Source organism: Canis lupus, chromosome 20, assembly GCF_011100685.1.
Source record: "Canis lupus familiaris isolate Mischka breed German Shepherd chromosome 20, alternate assembly UU_Cfam_GSD_1.0, whole genome shotgun sequence".
NCBI lineage: Eukaryota > Metazoa > Chordata > Mammalia > Carnivora > Canidae > Canis > Canis lupus.
In genome coordinates this window covers 22,687,756-22,711,722 of record NC_049241.1, presented here as the reverse complement: position 1 = coordinate 22,711,722, position 23,967 = coordinate 22,687,756, and the positions used below count along the sequence as shown (strand labels likewise).

The window sequence follows — 23,967 nt, the reverse complement described above, 5'->3', positions numbered from 1 at the left end:
CAAGTATATTCACCGGTGTAAGACATTTTATTGATTTGAAAAGAATTTAACAAATGTACTTGGCCCACTGATGAGCTCACATAGCAATAAATAATGCAGGCTGCCTACCAGGCTGCAAGGTTAGATAGTAAACAGAGAAGGGTTATCTTCACCTATATTCAGACTGACGGCTGCCTCTGCCTTTTTTGCCTCTTTTTGCCAAAAAAGCAAGAACAGCTGAGCTTAGCATGTATTCACTCAATTTTCATATATATTTTATGTGAATATTTTACATAAATTTTATGTGTTTATTTTAAATACATACACACATATATTTTATAAATTTATTTATTTGTGAGAGAGAGCCAGTGAAGGGGGAGTGGTAGAGGGAGAGAGAGTCCCAAGCAGACCCCACACTAAGCAGGGAGCCTGACGTGGGGTCCCATTCCAGGACCCTAAGATCATGACCTGAGCTGAAACCAAGAGTCAGTCACTTAACTGACTGAACCACCCAGGCGCCCCTAGTAAATTTTTTAAAAATCTTGTTCGCCATCCTGACTGTAGAGAAATTGTTCTTGGAACAAGGCTGCAGTAGTGTAGGACTTGGTGTTGGACAAATCAAAGTCTATTTCCTGCTTTTCTCTCACAAGCTGCTTGACTTTTGACAAATTACCTGACCTTCCCAATTCTCAGATTCAGTAACGTGGAGATAATATCAAGTCCCTGGGCTGCTGTAGAGGTTAAAGTAGCACGTATACATACGGCACTTCAGCACGCCAGCCCGGCACACACTGAACTCAAATTCTAGGAATGCCAACTCATTTTTGCAGCAGGACATGCTTTTCTTTTTTGCTGTTCCAGGGGTGGCACAAGGATGGGGGTAGAGAGAAGGCAGAGAAGTCCTATGAGGATCCAGAGGAGGGGATTGGACTTGGGTGGGAAACATGAGGAATAGGAGAGATAATGGGGCTTGAGTCAGAAGTTAGAGCAGAAAGATGAGTTAAGTTTTACATCACATTCTGGGCTCTGTGTATGCGTTACAAGGCTTTTCTCTTTGGAAATGAATTACATCTCCATGCCTTATGGGGTAACAGGGGACCAGGAGTGACTTGCCTTATCACCATGCATGGATAGGAACCTCCTGTGACAGAAGTCCAAGTTAGTGGTGCTCAAAGGGTAGTCCAGATGCTCCTATGATGGCGAACAATGAGTCATGCAGAGAATCAATATATTGTACACCCTAAACTAACAACACTGTATGTTAACTATACTTCAAAGAAAAACATGGGGAGTTAAGAGACTGTTACTGGAAAGTAAATCGGGGTAAGTACAGAAAGTGAGAGTGTGTTTAGAATCTGTGATTGCAACTTTCGATCTGTGATTGCTTGTAGCAGTTTGTGCCCAACGAATCTTAATAATGAGCAGAAATGTCTATTTCTGTATTTATTTGTTTTTTTCCACTTCTCTACAAATTCATTTTTTAAATTACCTTGTTTTGCTTAGTAATCCATTTTTATTTCTCTTCACAAAACTAGAGGTTGAAATAGTTGAAAATTTAAAAAATTTGTCTTTCACCACCGGTCCTTTGAAAAGAACGACTCTGGAAAATAACCCAAACTTTTCTACCGTCCTGAAGAAAGTCATTATTCCACTTCTGAATGCTCTGAAGGACTAGTATTTGAGGAAACTCTTTACTCTGAACCTTTGTTCCTAAGAACAGGCCAAACTAATAGTTTGAAACAGTTCTGGAATCTTTATTGCTTGTAACATTAAGCTTTTAGGAGTACAAGAAAGAATTCTGTAGAATTTTCTCAAATATAGAAAAAATATGAACAGCAAGGAAGGTGAGGCAATTTAAAAAATCCACCTTGTAAAATAGACATTTTTATGAGGTAGATCAATATATATTGATACAGAGAGGCCCAAGATATGTAAAAAAAAACCCCTAGGTGTAAACTACTTGTAATATGATGCTGAATTAAAAAAAAAATTACTGTGTGCATAGAAGAAAATGTGAACTAATAGAAAATAAATGAATAAATCTTACATCTGCTTACATTATGCTCCCAGGGCACAGTTATGTTCTTATGTTATCTATTTGTTTTATGTTTGAATTTGAATTTTGTTTGAATTTAAAATTTTTATCAGGAAGATATGACATCTTACAGTAGGAAACAGATCAATGGGTTATGTTGAACAATTTGCCCCTGTCACGTTTTGGTTATTAATAAACATACCAAAAATGTGGTTGAAAGCAGTTTTCCTAAAAAGATATGGGGAAAAAATTATACAGCAGGCACTGTGCTTCCATTTCTGTACCTTCTTAAACCATTTGGGAGCCAGGTTCCATATCTTCTCTCAAGGTGCACTTGTCATTCTGAGCATTACCTTTCTTGAACAGGAGAAGGTTATTTCCATCTAAGACACTTGCACGGAAATATTAAGTTCTTCCTATATTTCATTTCCCATTCCCTTCTCCCCATTGGGCAGGATAAAGAGATGTCAGATGAAACATTCTCTTGAATTTAAAAGACCTGTTTGCCAGTCTGCAAAACTAGGATGAATGACTCGTTACAAATAAACAACATTCGCAAGATTAGGAAGCCTAAAAATTCACATCTGTCATCCTCCATGAGGCAATAAACTACCGTATTTCATCAGTTCTAAGACAACTTTATTGTAAGACACAGCATTATTTTATGCAGCACTAAGAAAGAAAAAAAAAACACTGCCAATTCATTTAGAGCATGCCATCAATCAAAAGATGCATCCCGATTTCAAAGATGTAAATATGAAAAAAAATGTGCATCTTGGCATCTGTAAACTATGGTAATACTATGACTAAAAACCTGCAATCTTGTCCGACATGATCACTTGAAGTAGAGCACTTTTAACAGCTTCGTATGAACCCTGAATGTAATGGAAGAACACGTAAACATTTTCAGTAGCACACCTTCGGTTTATTGACCTATGTAAAAAAATAATAGGTCTTAAAAAGTCAGAACAGTAAAAGAATATGCAAAAGGGTATTTCTGTTTCTAGAAGGCTATACAAATATGCAAAAAGGAATAAGTTACTTTTTTTGCATGTCTTCTTTTTTGTTCCAAATTTTCCCTCAAACTTCATATTTAATGATACAAATGACTAAGGACCAGTTTAACAAATCATCTTTATGCATATATTACATGCTTTGGAATATAGATAGAAAATGTTCCAAAAAAGTTGTTCAGAAACTTCTCTATTCACAATATGAACACGAAACCTGTATAAAAGGGAGGGGGGAGGGAGCACCTTTTATGGAATATTGAAGCAGAGTGAAGATGACACAAAACAATCTGGAATATGGAAATATTTGTTTGTTTTTTTAAAAAAAAAACACTATAATAAACCATAGCTAATTAGTTCTTCCAAGTAAAGTATGAGGTAGTTTTAGCCTCATAATTAAATCTACTGCAGCTTGGAGTTTTTTTGCTTTCGTCTCTTTAATGACTAATCTTGTTTTTGTCATTTGGTGACTTAGAACCCCCTGTGGAATCTGGACAATTTGCTTCCTTTTCTAATGTTCACCATTTTAAGGCACGCAATTCATCTAAAATGATGTGGCTTTTGTTTTTTCATTTCATTTTGTTTTGGGTTCTTTCTGTATTACCTTAAAATACTTTTTCAAACTCTCAATTATAAAAACTTTCCATATCAGGTCTGCCATTTCAAACGGCAGCCAAATTGGAGAGTTACCAGCCCGAATAATAACCCATCAGGCCACTGGTGTACAAAGGAAAAAGGAGCCCAGTAATATTGTACCTTAGAAAATTCTCCAAGCAGAGTTTGTCAATTATTCAGTGGGCTGCTTCATGTTCCCCAATCTGCTACCATAAAGTTATATTACAGGATGCTACGGCACTAAGTCTTTCCAGAACCCATTTTACGGTGCTTATGAAAACCATCACTCTTTATAATCTGCTAAAATCCTTTACACTCATCCAGAACTTCATGAAAATCCAGCCTCTCTTCAAGTAATTTTCCAATACTGTCTCAATTGTCCACGGCCACGTAGAAATAGCATGTTATTCTTCGCTGGCTCACAAATTCAAACTTTCTGAAGGTGAACAATGTCTAAGGAGCTCCTGGTTTCCCTTTTCTCTTCATTCCGAATTGTGCTCTGAAATTTCCTGTCCTTCCTCCCTACTGGAGACCCTGAACGCACTTGTCACAGTTTTGTGGTTTGCCTTCAAAACTTTTAGTCCCTTAAAAAAAGTGCTTGCTGTTGATACAGGCTGAGTCCTTTCTCGGCCACGGTTCTACCTTGCTCTGTTGGGTTAGTGCCCGGAGTTTGAAAGGCAAGTCGTTCAGGGACTCTGCACAGCCTCAGCGTGTGATTCACTTCCAGGGCAACTGAGTCCTCTCTTCGACCTTCGATGCCTTTAGCTTTCTACAGCCGAACAGCTTTCTGGGAAGACGAGCACATTCTGCAAGGCACACTAGTGTGAGAACGCAGTGCTTGGTCGAGAGATCCAACTGCAGTTCAGACTAATGTTCCAGGCTTTGAATCTTCATGCCAAAAGAGCCTCTGCTCCCTGCTCTCCAGGCTTTCTTCCAACCGGCTTCCATCTGTACTGTCCAGTTGACTGATCTCTGTGTACTGTCTATTAAAGGAAACCAGAGAAGTTATTATTTGTGGTCATTTTTACTACCGGAGTACAAAGATTACTCAAAGAATTGGTAGAAAGCACTGTCAAGTCAAAGGATAATGGTGTGTGTGTGTTCTTTCATTGTCCTGCTGGCGCACTGTCAAAAAGGTCCATGCAAGGTGCCCTGGATTCTCTAGAGAGACAGTCCTTTGTCTCACTCACATTTATCATTGATCAGGACCCAGACTGTGGTTAGTTACATGTTAACTTGAAGGTTTTTTTATGTCTGGAAGAAATACAAATAACTTCTCTCTAGTATAAAAAGATCATGGTTATAGCTTTATTGCCCCATAGGCCATTAACTGGTTTTTAAATTTAATTTAGTAATCTCATGCCAGCATTTTATCTTTCAGTGTGTTGAATTTCGTCTTTTGAATTCTCTTGGAAGCAGCTTTACCATTCTGTTAGTTCTCTCATTGATGAGTTAAATAAGGCTTTGACACAGGCCTATTTTCTCTTTGGGTGGGAGTCATATTTTGAACTTAAAAAAAAAGTCTACTTTTGACAGCCGCATTTTAAGTATTCTTCAAATTAAGGGAATATACTAGATGCTTTCCTAAGGGACAAAGGAATATAGTTAGAGGAAGGCAGGGGCACTCAGGGACACATGTTACATCCCTGGGGTATATGGGTTGATTGTAAATTGGAAACAACACCACATACAACAATCATAGGCATATTTGGAGGGGAGAGCCAGAGGAAAGCATTCTATTACACAAGCCATTCTAAGAAGCAAAACCTCGTTCCTGCGAGAGTCATTTAGAATAGGTTAGATAGTTAGTAGGTTTCTTTTTATTTCAAATTTCTTTAGTAAAGATGATTAAAAAGTCACTGGAAGGAGAGCTTTGGAAATAAATAGTATACAAAACCAGGTATTTAGTGTTTTCATCTAATATAAACACAAAATCAGATTTCCATAGCTTCACACATCAGCCAGAGCAAGCAAAGTTGCTGCTACTACACAAGATGCAACACCCAGATCTGAAGGGCTATACTTACTACCGCTGGCTACACTTAGCAAAAGAGCACTTAAAACTGATCTCATTTCTGGAGATGCAACCATTCTCTGGGACAGAAGCCCTCGGTTTTGCCTAGTGTAGGTCGAGTTAGATGGGGAAGAGGATGGGAAACGGAAAACAGGAAACGAAAAAAAAAATTACTTGAAAAAAGTTTGCATCGCAGAGCCAAGAATCTGAGCATATTATATACCAAGCAGCATAAGAGACTTTGGCATTTATAATTTTAGAAAGTTTATGCCACTGACGATTATACCGCACCACACTTGGAAACAAATTTTTATTGGTAAAAACGTGCAGGTTTCTGTAAATGTTAAGAGCCAGACCCTCTGGGGAAAAGGGTCTTGAAATAATGGGGACTTCATTTGTTTAAAAAAAATACTCAAATCTTTAACTTCAGGGCAGATCTAAAATTTTTCTTTCTTTCTTTTTTTTTTTTTTTTTTTTATTTATCTATTCATGAGAGACACACAGAGAGAGAGGCAGAGACACAGGCAGAGGGAGAAACAGCTCCATGTAGGGAGCCCTATGTGGGACTTGATCCTAGGACTCCAGGATCACGACCTGGGCCAAAGGCAGGTGCTAAACCTCTGAGCCACCCAGGGATCCCTAAAATTTTTCTTTTTATCTTTATCTTGAAACCTAATCTCTCTCTTATTTTGAAAATTATGTTTCCATCAAAAATAACACAATTTCATAGCAAATTTCTAAAACTTGATGGATGGCTGTTATTATACTTGCTTTGTTAGTAGGTCAAGTTAAATTGATCACTCTGAGGTATAATAAAAGAAAAAAATCCTTAATAGACTAATAGATGGGAATAAGCACACCCGTACCTTGCTGGGAGGGTCAATTGGCAAATCTTTCTGGAAAGCAAGGGCTTAAAAAAATACACTTTTCAATTTAATCCATTAATTCTACTTATTGGAATGTAACCTAAGGCAATAATCTGGAATTCAGACAAACGTTTTGCACAAAGAGGTCAACAGCAGCATTACAATAAAAAAGGAGAAAATCTAAAAACCATTCAAATTCAAAATAATGGGAACTGTTGAATAAAGTATGGTATATTTATTGAGTGGAATATCATGTTGATCACATAAAATAAGGCTTAAGGTATTTTTAAAAATATGGGAGCATGTCTAGTGTTGCAATATTAAGTAAAAAAAAAAAAAAAAACTGGGATGCAAAAGTTCCTAGACAATGAAAGATGTAAAATTGCACATAAGGTTATCATTACAACCAGGTTAAAAATGGATTTGGGAAAATGGGGGGATGTGTCAAAATGCTAATAGCTTCCATCCCTAGGTGGTGGGATTATGGGTAAATGATTTCCTACTTATTTATCCCTTTATCATTTTCCTAATTTTCCACAATGAGCTCATATTATGTGCATGTGAGCATACACAATAGGGATCTTTAAATAGTTTCTAATTTCCTGTGGATTATCCCCCTCTGACATCAGACTCCATGTCAAGCCGTCTTGGGCTGGCTGAAATAGATAGGCACACTCGGTAAAAACAGATTTTCTTTAAAAATGTTTAGTACTTCCTGAGTCCAGTGAAAGTGGTGTCAAGGATCTTCAAACTGTCTTACGTGCTGGGCTTCTTCTATCATTTCTAACGCAGTCAACGAAAAAGAAAGTAAAGGTATACAAACTGGAAAACTATTTGCAAGTGAATTCTACAAAATGATGAGACCCGAATTGAAAAAGTGCAGCTCTAGTTTTGGGCCAAAGGCACTTTTGTTCTAGCTCCTAACTCATTTGCAAGCATTATTTACAGAAATCCAAGCTATTTGAAATCCCCTGAGGTATATTTTTGCTTAAATTCTATTTTGAGCACACCCTTTGTTGAGCTGAGACAATTGGCCTAATAGTTCAAGCCAAGAAAAACTCTTCTTGCACAGGGAGAAGAAAAATAAGACTTTGGGGGTTGACTACCTCCAATTCGCTTGTTACAGAGTACTTTATTAGGAAATTACAATTTCACTCATATGTGGAACTTAAGAAACAAAGTGGATAAACATAGGGGAAGGGAAAAAGAGAGAGAGAGAGAAATGCAAACCATAAGAAATTCTTAATTGTAGAGAACAAACTGAGGAATGATGGAGGAAGGTGGGGGGGATGGGCTAGTAGGTGATGGGGATTTAGGAGGGTACTTGTGAAGAGCACTGGGTGTTGTATATAAGTGATGGATCACTGGTTTCTACTCCTGAAACCAATCTTACTGTATACACTGAACACTAACTAGAATTGAGATAAAAAATTGAAGTAAAAAAGAAAAGAAATTAACCTCTCAAATTCATCAGGATAGACACTTTTATAAGTTATGGTCTGTGGCAGTCTCCCTATGGCCAAAGCGAGTTGACCTAGAGCAAAATTAAATAAAAACAAACAGAAAATGTTCTATTTCTTAGCACGATGGGTGTGAATTATATTCTGTGCAAAGTGATAGGGAGAAATGACCTCTTCAAACTTAATTCCTCCTACATATACAAACAAGTGAAAAATGTGAAATGTGGAGTTAGCAATCTTTTTTTAAAATCGCATTTTAACAAATTGTTCTTACGTATTTCCTCCAAATGTTTACAGAGGACCACGATTACAAACAGGACAGCTGGCTGTGTCTGTAGCTTCTTAGTGAACACAGGGTCAGACACAAAAAGGCAGCAAATGTTTGAAATCAAGCCCACCAACTGTTTATGAGGAATTTTGGTGCGAACAGCCTTTTCTGGAGTAGAGATATTTTTCCTCCAAGGTTCCAGAAGAGTCTTAAATGGATATATCAGCAATACAGTTTAGAGTACTGCAATTAAAAAACCCTTCAGGTACAGAATTTAATGTACAGAAGACAAGGAACAGAATCAAGTTGGAACAATCTAGATTAAGAGTCAAGAAACCTTTTCTTAAAAGGCCAGATATTTTTGGCTTTGTTGGCCACTCAGGCTCTGTCACTAACTCCACTCTGCCTCACAGTGCAAAAACAGCCAGAGGTAGTATGTACATGAATGAATGCGGCCGTTTTCCAATAAAACTTTATTTACAAAAACCAGTGGCAGCTGGTTTTGGCCTGTAGGCTATATATAGTCTGATGATCCTTGGGCATTATAAAGTAAAACAGAATTCCTCAATTCTTCTGACCAGGAACAGGTTACCAGAATTTTGGAGCATTGGTTTCTCACCTGCCTGGGGAGGGCAAAGGATTATAGATGTTGCCATAGCAGCTGGTGTAGGAAGAATGTGCCGGGGTCTCGTATTCAGATAGCCCTATAGCTATCTGGGTCCTCCAGTTCCCAGAAGCATTTGTAGAAGATACTAGAAATAAAAATGGAAAGAGACAAAATTAGTGGGACTATTCAAAATGAAGACTGTTCAGGCCATTTAGATATATATTATAATCATCTACGTGCAGAGATCAAGAGCCAATGTTTATAATCAACAGAGTTCCTATTTCAATTTAGTCACTTATTGGCCGTGTCTCTAGGCAAATAGTTTATTCTCTTTAAGTCCCGGTTTCTTCACCTGTACAGTGGGGGTAATCATGCAAATATATCCTGTATAGGGATGATACCATGATTAAATCAAGTTATATGTGAGAATGTTTAGCACTGTGCCTGGTATAGAATATGTACCCCCCCAAAAATGAGAATTAATGATATTATTAATGAGAATAAAGTTAATTGAAAGGCATGCTATGGGACGCCTGGGTGGCTCAGCGGTTGGGTGGCTGCCTTTGGCTCAGGTCGTGATCCCAGGATCTGGGATTGAGTCCCGCATCTGGCTCCTGTGAAGAGCCTGCTTCTCCCTCTGCCTATGTCTCTGCCTCTCTCTCTCTCTCTCTCTGTCTCTCATGAATAAATAAATAAATCTTAAAAAAAAAAAAAAAAGAAACACATGCTATAAGAAATAACCTCAAAGACAAGGAGGAAAAAAATTCTTCTACATGGAGAGGATCTCTCCATTCTCGCTATGGTGGCTGGATAGATAAGGCTTTATTTGTAAAGATAAGATGACCAGTTTGAGTTTCCTGGAGGCTTTTGGAGGAAAAGCACTCCACAAGTTGATCTGTTGGGACATGACTTGTTCCTTGACCCAAGGCAATACCAGCTTTTAGCAGGATCAATGCATACTTTTCACCTTAAACAAAAGTGTGCAGGTGAAGGTGTAGGGAGAGTAATTAGGACAGAAGGACATTAGTTCTACTGAACTGGAACAAGACAAGGGTATGATCTGGAGCAAAGCCCAGTGAATGTCTCACTCCAGGGCGTTGCTGTCCTCTCTAAAACCAGTCTTGCTTCATGCCAAGGATATGCAAGGTGACCACCATGTCAAGCTGATGGTCCAACACCAGCACCGCTCATGGAGCCTCCCAGCTCTGCTCCATTTCCTGCTCCTGGCAGCCACCTTCCTCCTCTTCTTTCTCAGACCCACAAAGCCCTTGTGACCAGCGTACTACAGATGCAAAACTCATCCGTAGCCCTGGATGCTGTGAGGTTTTGACTCAAAGGTGTAATCCTCTCCCTTTGAGTTTCCAAGAACGTTTCATAACTCCGAGTCAGGGGGCTATGAGGCTTGGTGGTTGTGGTCAGAGCTGGGAGAGAATTCCCACTTGAGCACTTACCAGGTTTGGGGCTTTGGGCAGGGTCATTTCAACTCTCTAAACCAGAATTGCCTCCACAGCAAGATGGGGATAATAAGAACATACGTGACAACAGCACTCACTATATAGAACTGTTGTGTGCATTAAATGGGAGAGTGAGCATGACGCACTGAGCATGTGGTGTGGCCCAGGGTAAGCTGCCAGGAGATGGTGGCTGTCATTATTACTAAAACTGAGTCATTGGGGTGCCTGGGTGGCTCAGTGGTTGAGCATCTGCCTTCAGCTCAGGTCGTGATCCTGGGGTCCTGGGATCGAGTCCCACATAGGGCTCCCTGCAGGGAGCCTGCTTCTCTCTCTGCCTATGTCTCTGCCTCTCTCTCTGTGTCTCTCATGAATAAATAAATAAAATCTTTAAAAATAAATAAATAAAACTGAGTCACCAAGAGAGTCTTTAGATGGCTGGAAGGGACTACAAAACCTGACTACTTTGGCATATAACAGGAAACTTTCCATGATGCATGCCTGTTGTAATATATTTCTTGTAGCTATAAAATGTAGACAGGAATGAGGAAGATTCCAAAAGGGAATTTTCTTGAGGAACTCTAATTCCAACCCTTTAGTTCTTTAAAATGTAATGCTTTTTGGTCTGTGGGGCCAAATCCTACAGCTCCCAGGCAGGCTCCTACCTGTAAGCATTAACTCCATTCTTAACTTTGCTCCAGACACTGAGCCACCCTCCAGTAATGCCATGGTTTCTGAGGTACACCTGCTGCTCTCCAGCCTCACTGTTTAAAAAGGCAGGTGCTTTGATGACCATCCATCCATATGCATCTCAGCCCTCCTTGTTTGGTTCTTTCTTTCTAATGTTCTCCCCATGTTTTTCTGAGAGATTTTTGTGCAACTCCCTGAACCTTAGGGGAAGGAAGGCATTCTTTAGATCTGAGCCATAAATAACAAGGAATAATGACAGGAGCCTTTTTGTATGTTCGGTGTGGTAATAAATGGGAAAGCCCTAGCGGAAGTCCAAAGTCCTACACAGAGAGAAGAGACCTTAAACCCAAACAGAAATCTCCATGGAAATGCCTCTGGTCAACAAGCTTAGGAAACTTTTAAAGGCACAGTTTTCACAGACTACTGTGGAGTGATTCAGGAACCCGGTGCTATATCTTACTAAGGGGTTATTCTGAGAGAGGGGGCAAGAACATGTGACCTCAGGTTGCCACACAGTTCAAGAACACATTCAGTTCCAAGCTCTAAAATTGCTGAATTTGTATACATTCCTCTAGACTGAGCTCTTCAAGGCCAGAAGCTGGTTAACACTAGCTCCTCAGCACCCAGGATATGCCTGCTTGCTTGCTGAATAAATGCAACCAGAGGCAGATACTCCTCTTTCCCTTTACTTCTCTACTTAGAGTAGGTCACACAGCTAGGGGCAGGCAGTAAGTCCTCCATGGATTTTAGTGGACTGAGGGGCAAAAGTCACTGCATGAGGCAACATGTCTAGCCAAAATTATCTTTGAAAATCCCGGAAATCAACCCTAAGGTGAAGTATATATGATTACTGAGTTGAGTCAAGGCATGCGAAGCACTTAGAACAGTGCCAGGAACAGGGCTTACTAAATACTACCTCCTAAAAGAACTATTAGGAGCCTCCCATTGCTACCTGCACATTCAAAACAAATTGCCTTTAGACGATCAAGTTCCTGGTGGTGAACAGGGTGTATTAGGATGTTAGGATGTATAATCCTAATGTTTTCCGCTTGCCTGGCGGATTTATTCTATTTTTTTAATACATCAAACATCAGTGACTCAAACACTTTTATGAAATGTGGAGAACACACAATATTTGAAAGCCCCTCATACAGGGCAGCATACAGTAGGTACTCCATGAATGTTTGTTTGATTTGAATCTACAACTTGCTCCACTGGACTCCTGTAAACTGTGTTCTTTGGAAAGCTGAAAAGAAAGAGCTGATTTTAAGTTGGAAATTCTTACTGTGTAGGCCCTACTGAATGGCTACTAGTGTCATGACTTTGGGTACTAGTCCCATAATCCCTGAGGGGAGTGGTTGGGGGGGAAGGTGGGCTGGGGGACATGAGGTAAATTTGATCTGAGAATCAGGTGCTTTCGCAGTATTCTTACCTGAAGAGTAGGAGGATGTTCGACTGCTGGGAGAGCAGGGTACTTGCAGCCCAGCAAACCCCAGGCATCTCTGCGATCCCCTGTCTGAGTCAAAGCTAGTCTGTGGGCTGTGCCCCTGATCCTTTTGCCCAGAGGCCCGCTGGTACCAGCCACGCAGGTGCTCCGCAACTAAGGCCTTGTGGATGTTTTTGGTGATGTGCTCCGACTTGGCAGCAGCCTTCCGGGGCAGCCGGAGAGTTGCATATGGGTTATGGGGCACCCGGTCGACCTCATCTTCATGAAAGGACCTGCTATAGTCCCTTTGGCGCTCGTATCCATAGTGTGCTGAGGCCCGATAGGAAGGATTGACACTGTACTGTCCCTCAGTGTCGTTCTCATAGACGTAGCCGCCACTGTAATACAGATCACACTCTGCATAGGGCGTGTATCCAGCAATATAGTAACTAGAAGAAGGTTGCTCCTGACTCTTTGTGTAGACGCCATTCCTCATACTATCCTTTTGTGCTAGGTTGGGCATGCTTCCTGAATTTGAAGTCGAAACGTTCTGTTTCTTGGACCTTCTCCGGCCCCTGGCACGAGTGTCCAGAGTCTGGGTGGTGTAATAGGGGCCGGCAACGGGCGTCACGCAGTAATACTCTGTGCTTGATTGGCTGGTGTAGGAAGACCCGTCATCCAGGATTTCTGTACTACTGCTTCTTTGGGATTTGGAGAGGGAGAAAAATGGCTTATCATTGTCCATCTCAGACAGCAGGTGGGACTGAGACTCAAGGCTTCCACTCCGCTGGCGGCAGTGTTGGGCTGAAGATTCGGGTCTGTGGGAGGAGCAAGGCAAATTTGTAACGGAGGAAGAAGAAAAGAAAGACCAAAATTTTACAAATGAAGGATTTAATCACCCTTGGCCTGCCATAAAACTCAAGGTATCCAAAGCTGACTGTACAAGAGAATCCATTTTTCACATAATCTCTTGGTTCCCATACCGGTTTCACTGTCACGGGCCAAACGAGAAAAGAACCAGGTTCTAACAACTGTGCAATCCATAGCCTTACTCGAGAGTAGGGAAAATACACTGATGATGCACAAGTTGCATCAAAGCCTTCAAAAAAAAAAAAAAAAAAAAAAAGCCCAACTCATCTTTGGAGGTTCCTCTCTCCCAACAGGAGAGCAGGAGAGCAGGAGACAGACTAGGTGATGGCAGCATCACATGCAGGAGAGCCTGGCTCTGACCCCCGATATACTCGGGTTGAGTCATGGCTCTGCCGTCCCCCAGCTATGCAAGCTTGGGTAAGACATTTAACTTCAGTCTTGCTTCCTCCTCTGTAAGGTGAGGAGGTAAAACAGGATCTGGGATCTACAGTTAGGCTCGTTGTGCAGACTGAATCATATCAGGTATAAAAAAAGAGCTAGCAAAACCCTCCCCAAACACTTCAAAATGTTGCTAGTGTCATTATCTTCACCCTCACCACCAAATAACAAATGGTGATGTCTGGTTGGGAAAATTAAGGCACACAACCCCAAAAATCTCATATCTACCCAGCAAAGTATATTTTTAGGCATGTTTTCATTGCCAATGCAGTTGAACCATTAAGTAGAAAACACAGATTCGTAACGTAGTCCTGTTGGGTAAGGACCCTTAAAATGATTAAAACACACAACAAAGTAGAGTGAAACCTTGAAGCAAAAATCAACAGAGTTGAAGTAACTGGAAGGAAGCGCTCTTACTCCAAATGGCTGCTGCTGTAGGCGTTGCGGGTAAGAACTGGAGTGGTGGGCATGCTCCGTCCGCCCTGGGGCCGCCGATCCAGGGTTTTGTAAGGGCTGCTATGTGTCGACAGCATTTCCCTGTGAGGGTAAAAAGAAGAATTTAGGAGGTGATGAGCCTCCCAGCATCTCTGGCAAACTTGTCATAAGCTGATTTGAAACTTACTGGAAACCAAAGGAAAAGACATAGGAGAAAACTGGGAAGGGTGTCTTTGTGGTTAAGTATCCTCATATGACCTACATGAGTTTTAGGGGAAACACAAGTGATCTTGCTGAATCATAAATATGAAGGAAAAATTTTTAAAAAAAATTAAAAAGAGTATACTGAATAAAAGAGATTAAAAGCAACTAGAGCAGAGTTGGTAAAGCCTTTTTCTATAGAGTTTAATAGTAAATATTTTTGGCTTTGCCGGCCAGATGGCCCTATCTTGACTGCTCTACTCTATCCCTAAAGTACAAAAGCAGTGTAGACAACATGTAAGTGAATGGGGGTGGCTGTGTACCAATAAAGCTTGACTGTGGCTATGAAAGTAAAATATCATATAATTTTTCACATCACAAAATATTATTGCTTCTGATTTCACCTCCAACTATTTAAAAACATAAAACCCATTCTTAGCTCATGGGCCATAGGAAAATAAGTTGCACAATGGATTTGGCCAGTGGGCTACTGTTTGCAGGCCTGTGAGTTCTGCAAATCACTTTGTTGGCTACCCAGCACTTACCCAGTGAGTGAGAACACAGTTTGAAGTTAATTTTTTAATTAAATGTGATTCTGATTACATTTTTACTTATTACAGAAGCATGTCAAGTCCCCTGCAGAAAATTTCAGAAGTGCAGATAAAAAAGAAAAAATTTAAAGTCTATAATCTGAAACTTCAGATACAAGCGGTCAACACTGAGTATTTTCAGATGTTTTTACTAAGCATATTTACTTAAAAGCATTTATAGTTTTTAACAACAAAAGAATAAGATCTTACCCTATATTCTCTTTCAAAACTCATATTTAAAAAACTATACCTAATGTTTTGTGTTGGTTAATACTCATCTACAATGTTATTTTAATGACAGCATAGCATTTCATTATAAGGACTTATGATTTATTTAAGCAATCCACTAGTTGAGCATTTGGGTTATTTTCATTTTGTCACTATTGTAAACAATGCTATGATGAGCATCCTGTAGTTAATTAATTCAATAGGAAAAAGTCCTCTAAGTGAAATTGTTGGATCAAAGAGCAAACCCATCTTTAGCTATTAAGGAAGTAGGTATAATAATTTTTAAGATAATGATTTCCAGTTATAATTTTTCCTTCTGCTGCAATAGTTTTATTTTCTCAAATATAATAAATATACTTGTCCAGGGCTGTCCAATGATGGAAATGTGCTATATCTGTGCCAATATTACAGCCATTAGCCCACATGTGCCCATTAGCACTTGAAATGTGGCTAACATGATTGAGGAAATGAATTTTTAATTTTATTTACTTTTAATTGACCTGGCTGGCACAGCTCTGGACACTTGGATTGGTATTGTTTAAGGCAACAGTTCTAAATCCTAATCTAACAACTGAAGCTGATATGTAATAAAAGTTGTCATTGGTCTTTGACAAACGAGGAATATAACAAAGTGCTAGTTGTATTTTTTGTAGGTGAAGAATTATTTAATCTAAATAATCTTCCTTTATTTTAAGGCTAATTTTGATCTTTGCTGAGATGAAATATGACATATTGGTAAAAATCACAATATAGGCTTTGGAGTCTGGCTATGTAGGTTCAAATCCCGATTCTAACATTTATATGAACCTAACAGGTTATTCAAGCTTTCTGGCCCTCAGTGTACTTATCTGTAAATGGTAACGACAGTTGTAGTTATCAGACTCCTAGGATTGTGGTACAGATTAAATTTGTCAATACATATTAAAGCACTTTGAATAGCGTCTGACATATAATTAGCATTCAATAAATGTTAACTTCATTTTATTATTATGACAAGGACTGTATTTTTCATATTTACATGTCATTTTTTTCATGAAATCACGGTATTGTTTATTTGAGCATTCTGATTACAAAGAGCAAACATTTGGCAATCCTATCTTGGGTCCTTTTTTTTTTTTTTAAGTAGTATTGATCCATGCAGCCAAATTCTGAGAATCACTGGTCTGTCATCTTTTTAAGATCTGGTGTTATTGCTTGGATAACATTTACCTGAGACATTTGAGAAAAAAAGTCATATTATCTATTTTACAGATTGAAACTGAGTTGAAGTCTCATTTGAAAGATCAGAAGTCATTTCTGTCACTTGCACTGACAGAGTTGTTTTAAGAACAGTTTTCTGAGAGCATGGGTTATGAAATTGAACTTTGGGCATCATATCCAAATCCAGATTATAAATAATGCTCCTAGAACCTAACATAAATCCAACAGACTTTAAAATATAGGAAGCTGCTGAATGCTTTGAAAAGATCTCTTAGGAACACTTGCACTTGTCATCAACTACAAATAACAAGGGTTAGTTTCTATGCTTCGGTTTTACAAGATAACTCCTTCTGAAAGGAAAAATAGGATAATGCCCCCAAAAGTCAACCATTTTGGAGGAAAGATCTCATGGCTGGGAGGCATCTGCCTTATTGATGATGTGACTTCTCACCTGGACTGCCTGGTATCCACAAACTGTTCATTGACGGATGACTTTCTGAAATGGATTCGTTCAATACCGAGAGACTTAGGGGGAAGAATTCTTGGAGAATGAGGTACTGAACTTGGTCGCTGCCCAGCAAGAGTGAAGGTGTCATTGGCTATAAAAAGTAAATGAATGAATGAATAAGTAGGTAGGTAAATAAATAAGTTAACAAATACTCTGCCAGCACTCCAAAAAACAAATCAAAAGAGCTGGTGAACAAAGTGCTTTACCAGAGATGATATTTTTAGAGGTATATTATTTTCAAGAAATTTATTTTTATGTTTTATAGACTTAGAAAACACAAATTACTGGATACAGTTGACCCTTGAACAACACAGGTTTGAACTGTGTGGGTCCACTTATATACGAATTTTTAAAAATATAAATATAGTACACTAAATGCATTTTCTCCTCATGATTTTTTTAAAAGACTTTATTTATTTTTTATTTGAGAGAGAGAGACCACATAAGGGGGGGCATGAGAGGGGAAGAGGGAGAGGTAGAAGCAGACTGTCTGCTGAGCAGGGAGCTCTGTGTGGGGCTGGATCCCAGGACCCTGGGATCATGACCTGAGCCAAAGGCAGACACTTAACTGATTGAGCCACTTAGGCACCCCTTCCTTATGATTTTCTAATAACATTTTCTTTTCTATAGCTTACTTGACAGTAAGAATACAGTATATAATACATTTAACATGCAAATATGTATTAATTGATTATTTAAGTTAAAGCTTCTGCCAGTAGTATGCTATTAGTAGTTTAGTTCTGGGGGAATCAAAAGTTATACTCAGATTTGACTCTGGGAGATGTGGCTACCCCTAACTCCCACATTGTTTAAGGATGTGGGGCCTGAGCCAATTTTTTCCAGTTTAGTAGGTACCACTCTGAGCAAATAAGCTATAAATCACTCAGGTGGAATGGGTGCTACTATAGGTTTTCTAGAGTCACATTAAAAGAAAAGCCCCAGTGTGTAAAAGGCCAAAAGGAAGCTGGCCTGTAAAGTTGGCATGGATCACTTTTGTTCACCTTTCAAGTTGTCAGGCCTCTTTAGGTGACCAGACACTCATCTTGTCACTGAACATGATATAACTGATTTATGCTCAGTCATTAGAGACTTGTTATGTCTCCTGCTGACATTTGCATTTTCAAAGAGGAAAGGTAAGCATGACCCAACTTCAGCTCAAAGGAAGAATTTTGGAATGGTGGAATTTCATGTACCATAAAACATGGGGTGGGGTGGGGATGAGGGAGATAAAGCAGTATGGGTTAGAGGCTTCCCGGAATTCCTTAAATCATATTAGACAGATAGCTACTCTTCTGCTTAAGGACAAGGGATTACAAGGAAGTACTCTACCACGCAATATGAAATCCATTCCATCATGAAATGTGTTGAACAAACAAAGGCCATCACAACAGATAAGGTCTTCCTCTATGAAACCATTACAATGACATGTAACCCAATTTCTTCCTGAGGAAAACAAACCCCTAGCCATCCAGGGATAATCAAAGTCTACACTGTGTTTCCTGGTTTGAGATTAGACTCCAAATATGTAAGATATCACCACTGGGAAAAGCTGAGTGAAAAACTTGTATTATTTATGCAACTCCCTGTGAATGTGTAATTACTTCAAGATAAAATGTTAAAAAAATCCTCCAGAGGGGCGCCTGGCTGGCTCAGTCAGGAGAGTATGCAACTGTTGATCTTAGGATCATGAGTTCAAGCCCCACATTGAGTGTGGAGCTTACTTAAAACTAAAAAATAAATAAGTAAGTAAAAAAAATGCCATTAAAAAAATTCTACAGAGCCTCACAAACCCTTACTGAGAGGCTGCTCAGTCATGTAATAGTATTCTGATTTCCTGAGGTCACGTGATTTGTATGGCGCTATATTTGATGATGAATTAACTTGGATGGAAGTTAATCATAATCCCCTTTCCCCAACCATTCTGCATAAGGGTAAGTTAGTTCATTCTACTTTTCCCAAAAGAATAACACATAGGCATTACTTAAGGAAATTGTCTTAATATTTCAGAATATATAACATTTTGAAATGAAAAAGAAGAGCTACTTACAATCATCATAGGTGGTAGTGTCAGACAAGGAGCTGCTCTCTGAGGGGATTATGTCTTCTGTGAATAAAAATACGTGCCTTTAGAATAATGGGACATTTATACACCTACGGTGAGTTTAATACAGCAATTCTCAATGGAGTGCATCTTTATTTTTATTTAGTAAGTATTAACTAATTACAGTGCATTAAGAATTATTAATGATTGTAACAATGGAATCATTTACTAGTAAAGATATAAACAAATAAACAAATAAAATCTTTTAAAAATGGAAGAGATTTCAAGGAAATTTTTGTTTTCAACTAGTTTTCAATCTAGCTTCTACATAGGATGAAAACTTTACCTTATACATTGAGGGCGCACAACCAATAAGCAGGAAAGAAAAATCATGCCACTCATGTCATAAATGCTAAATGTTAAAATACACTTGAACCCTCATTTGAAAATCTACTGTTAGTTTAAGTTATTTTTTGGCCCCTCCCTGAAGAAAAGGGTCTTTCTTAATAGGTGAACACTTTGTGGTGGACGAGCTTTTCAATTAGACCTGGGTTTCTCACATGGTACTACTGACGTTTTGGATTGGATAATTCTTCACTGGGGAGAGCCGTCCTTTGAATTGTAGGATCTCCAGCCTCCACCTAACAGCAGCACTGCCATGCTCAGTTTTGACAACCAAAAATGTCTGTAGATGTTGCCAAATGTTCCCTGGGGTGCAAAATTGCTCCTGGTTGAGAACCACTGAATTAGACAGACCTGGATTCATATCTTGGTTCTGTCACTTACTAGCTGTAAGATCTTGGGCAAATGACTTAACCCCTCTTAGCATCACTTGGCTCAACTACAATGGGAATAAGAGTAGTACGTAGTATGCAGTGCTAAGGTGAGCAGTAATTAAAATAATGAATGTAAAGCTCTTAGCCCAGTTCCTTGTACAGGACAAATGCTCAATAAAAATTAGCTATACTTATTGCTTTCATTACCTAGACACAGCATTCTGTTGGTTGGAAATACCCATAATATTCCTAAGTATTACTGTTGCCCATCAAATGTTAAAAAATGTATTTAGTAATAGGAGTCATCTCAGATGTGTTGATTTACCTTCAATCATTCCATACACAGGGTCAAGTCCTGGCAAGGTTATAGGCAAATATAGCACCTTAGTGTAGGTTTCAATGCCATCATGAAGGAAATCTCTCCCATCTGATCTCAAATGTTAATCTCCATCAGAGCTGGGCAGACTATCTCTTAATTGGACACACAGTAGAGTTTGAAGGCAAGGTGCCAGTGTAGTCAGCTGTCAGGCACACTTAAAAAAAATCTACCCAATATATGCTCAACCATTGGCACCATCTGCTGCCCAAATGTCACTCATTGTAAGGGAGATCGCTCAAATCTTGCAGTTTGGGGATGAATGGGCCACAACAAATGGTTATGAAAGTTAAGTACACTGCTAATCACCCATTTCTGCAGGTCCAGAATGTAACCACCTCCAAGGCCAACTGGATTTCTCATTCGGAGTCAAAGCCATCCTAAATTCTCCAGCTGTAGCTGATGAACACTTGTGTGTTGATGTCTGTGCATTCACTTTCCAAAAGCCATATCTCTGCTATATAAACCATACCGCCCTAAATCCGAGTAGACTCTAAACCTAGTCACCACATTTTATCCAATCTGACATATATAATTGTTTTATGTCTCAATGAAAAAAGAAAAAGTATTGCCAATTGTAACTGTAATACACCATCTAGTTTAAGAATTATTCAAATTTCACAGATGTTTAAATGTGAAAAAAAAAACAGTCTTGGAATCAAAGAAATATAATCATATTTCAACCAATGATGAAAGCTGAAAACCATGCTGATAAAGTAAGGCCAACTGGACTTGAAATCTACCTAAATGAGATTTTCAGTGTACTTTTTCCTGAATATGAAAGTCTTAGGTATATAATGTTGAGAATTTTAAAAATATAGAGAAGTATTAAAAGAAAAATAGGTTACTTGAAATTCCACAATTGCGTTTTGAAATATTTCCCAACCAGTTGTTGTATGTGGATATTTATATGATGTCAGGATTATGTCGTGGTTACAACATAATGTCCTGCTTTGTTCATTTCATATTCTATCACAAACATTTGTCCACAGCTTTAAATAGCCTCCACAAATGACAGGAATTGTGAGAGCTCTTTTCACAAATGTTAGGTAGGTCCTTAAAAAAATGTACGGTCCCTGCATTAAAAACCTTTGAGGAGTGACTGGGTAGGCCCAGCTCCCATACTACCCTGTGCTGTCAACTATGTTTCTTGTGATGATATCAAGCCAGTTAAAGGTGGATTTGTCTTATCATGAATTAATATTGCTACGAATGCTCTTTCATCCTAAAAATGAAGGCAAAGCAATAGTATAGTGTAAAAATAATGAGAATGTCACTGAAAACCAAATTTACACACTTGCAAGACTGACATTCCAAATCATTTTTCCCCTAAGGAACTTACTTTTAAATCTGTTCTTTCTTTTATCTCTCACCAAATGAACTGATTTGGAAATGCTACATATCATCAAGAAAATTGACTGTGTTACTTGAAAAACCTTACTTATTACGAACCTGGTAAAATAACTGTTGCTTTCTGGCTGGGTTTCTTTCCACATCTGATTCGGTATTCATTTATCGAGTTTTCAATCTCCTGAAGCTTTTTCACTGCATCCGTGTAATCTTGCTTTCGTTTTTTCTTCACGGTTTTACAAAGGTCTGGCTCATTGGCAAGCTTCTTTGCAGCTTCAACCAGCTTTTGCTGTATTAGGAAATTGCTCTCCAGTTCTTGCAAAGCAGGATCCTGCATTTATACAATGATACTGTTTCTTGTACATTCTCAAATCAGATGCTCTTTGAGAATAAAACCTTCTTAAGTTTACTGCATAGATATCTTCAAACACTTTTCTAGAAAATAAGACCTCTCTCATCCATTTATTTAAACTTTCTCACTAATCCAACTTTTTTCCTTTTAAAGAAGGCAATGGCCTTTCATTCATGTAGTTGGTTAGGTGAAGATTATATCTTTCAAGGAGAGATTCTTAACCCCAAATTCATAGACACAGAAGGTTATATTCACATACATAGCTTTAGTGACAAATACACTTGGGTTTGATTTCTCTTTCTGGTGGTTTCTGCTTCATGACCCTGGAAACACTGTTTAATTTTTTAATGCTGCAGGTTTTTTTCATTTTGCATCTCCATTTCAAATGGAGAGAGAACATCTACCTTGGAAAAATATGGCAAAGATTAAATGAGATAATATATGTCATTGCTTAGCTCAGGACTGGGTATACTCAATAAATTTCAAAGCTCAGGGGTGCCTGTATGGCTCAATCAGTTGAGGTACGACTCTTGATTTAGGCTCAGGTCATGGTCTCAGGGTTGTGGGATCAAGCCCTGTGTCTGGCTCCATGCTCAGTGGGGAGTCTGCTTGAGATTCTCTCCCTCTCTTTCTGCCCCCACTCCAGAGTGTGTGCTCTCTCTCTAAAATAAATAAACAAATCTTTAAAAAAAATGTGAACCTCACTCTATTATGGATGGAAATTGCTATGGTTTTCTACAGCCAAGATGGATAAATTCGGGCAATAAACATGACTAGGGCCCTACTATGTGATGACAGGCAAATGACAAAGTACACTCTATATTAGGACTTTATTATACCTGAATGCTGCACATGTATTATATCATTTACTACTTGTGTCCCCTAGCAGGAAAAATGAGGATTATCTTCATGGATAGGGGAACTGGGACCGAGAAATGACCCATCAGAAAGGGCAATCTTATTTGTCAAAGCTTCTTTGTTTTACGTGGAAGTGTCTAATACTGGAGTTAATTCTTATGGTAATGTTTCTCAATTTACAAACATTTGGGATTTGTTTAATGCTCTCTATATTTGGAGGAGTAAAGTAGTGAGAAATAACTCAACTGTAATTGGGCTGTGCCTGGAAGAAAGAATTGTTTGGACTATTATAGCACTCTTAAGTGGTGAGATAGAAATGTACAACAGGACTCAAAAACCAAAGGGACAAGTCAGCCACATTCAGCTGACAGCTTTTCTGTCCTGTTAATCGAAATGCTGGTGCTCATACCTCTTCACTGGGCAGTAGGTTGTCATCCAGTTTGAATGCGGTGCCTACACGCCTTCTGACCTGAGGCGGTTTCTCACCTACGTTCAGCGGATATTCCTTTGGCATTTTGCCTGTGAGCTCCTGTAAAACAGGACAGAATCAAGAAGGGGGATAACTGACACTGGCAGAGGTTGTCAAACACAATTTGAAGAGTCCCCAAAAGCAGAAGACACTCACAGCCTCCCGCAAACAGATCTTCTTAAGCTCCTCGACTTTTTTCAGGAGTTTTTCTTGCAAGAGCTTTTCCTTCTTCTTGAGCTCTAGGATTTTCTCTCTCTTTTGCTCCTCACTAACTTCTGAGTCTTGAGAACCTAAAGGGATTGGACGGGAGGGTAGGGAAGGTTTATACAATGCATGTTTCCTTCCTTTTTAAAGGACAAAGGATTTCTAAACCAAATCTGCTATTAAATAATAATTTATTTTTCTCCTTGTTTCTGAACATAATAAAAGGAAACTGGAGAACATTTTCTCATGCTTCTGGGCATCCAACAGAGCCTGGTAATTATATATACCTTCTGTATTTTGACTCAGTCATTTTAGAAGCAATGATAAAATGCTTAATGAAGGATTTCATTTTTCTGAGCAGGAGAGAAGGTAAGATGTTTCTTGCGATGGTTATTTAGAATGTCCTTGTAGAAAGCAAGGAAGCAAGGCAAAAGGAATGTTCTGTGCCTCAGATTAAGTTGACAATAGGACTTAGATGGGAAAATTCATTTGAGTTAAGTTACATATACTTGGTGATAAAGAGATTCCAGAATTTCTATAGAGGAAGGGTTTGGGGCAGTAATCACACGGGGAGGTAAGGTTGGGGTGAGGTTTGAAGCTTGTAATCATGTTTAACTATATATTAAATAGGGAATTAGACAACTGTCTGA

General features: G+C 38.9%; 1 protein-coding gene across 4 annotated transcripts in view; it reads right to left on the bottom strand.

Moving 5' to 3' along the window:
* Positions 1-1,712: 1,712 nt before the first annotated feature.
* Positions 1,713-23,967, bottom strand: part of FRMD4B (FERM domain containing 4B) — a 322,368-nt gene continuing 300,113 nt past the window's right edge. For all 4 annotated transcript variants that reach the window (XM_038565874.1, XM_038565871.1, XM_038565872.1 and 1 more), the window contains 9 exons: positions 23,270-23,403; positions 23,054-23,173; positions 21,537-21,765; positions 18,939-18,995; positions 16,835-16,982; positions 14,147-14,266; positions 12,428-13,239; positions 8,867-8,999; positions 1,713-4,622 (listed from right to left, as the gene is read on the bottom strand). In XM_038565874.1, the coding sequence (XP_038421802.1) occupies positions 4,502-4,622; positions 8,867-8,999; positions 12,428-13,239; positions 14,147-14,266; positions 16,835-16,982; positions 18,939-18,995; positions 21,537-21,765; positions 23,054-23,173; positions 23,270-23,403 (1,874 nt within the window). In that variant the 3' untranslated portion in view covers positions 1,713-4,501. The remainder of the gene's footprint in view (positions 4,623-8,866; positions 9,000-12,427; positions 13,240-14,146; positions 14,267-16,834; positions 16,983-18,938; positions 18,996-21,536; positions 21,766-23,053; positions 23,174-23,269; positions 23,404-23,967) is intronic.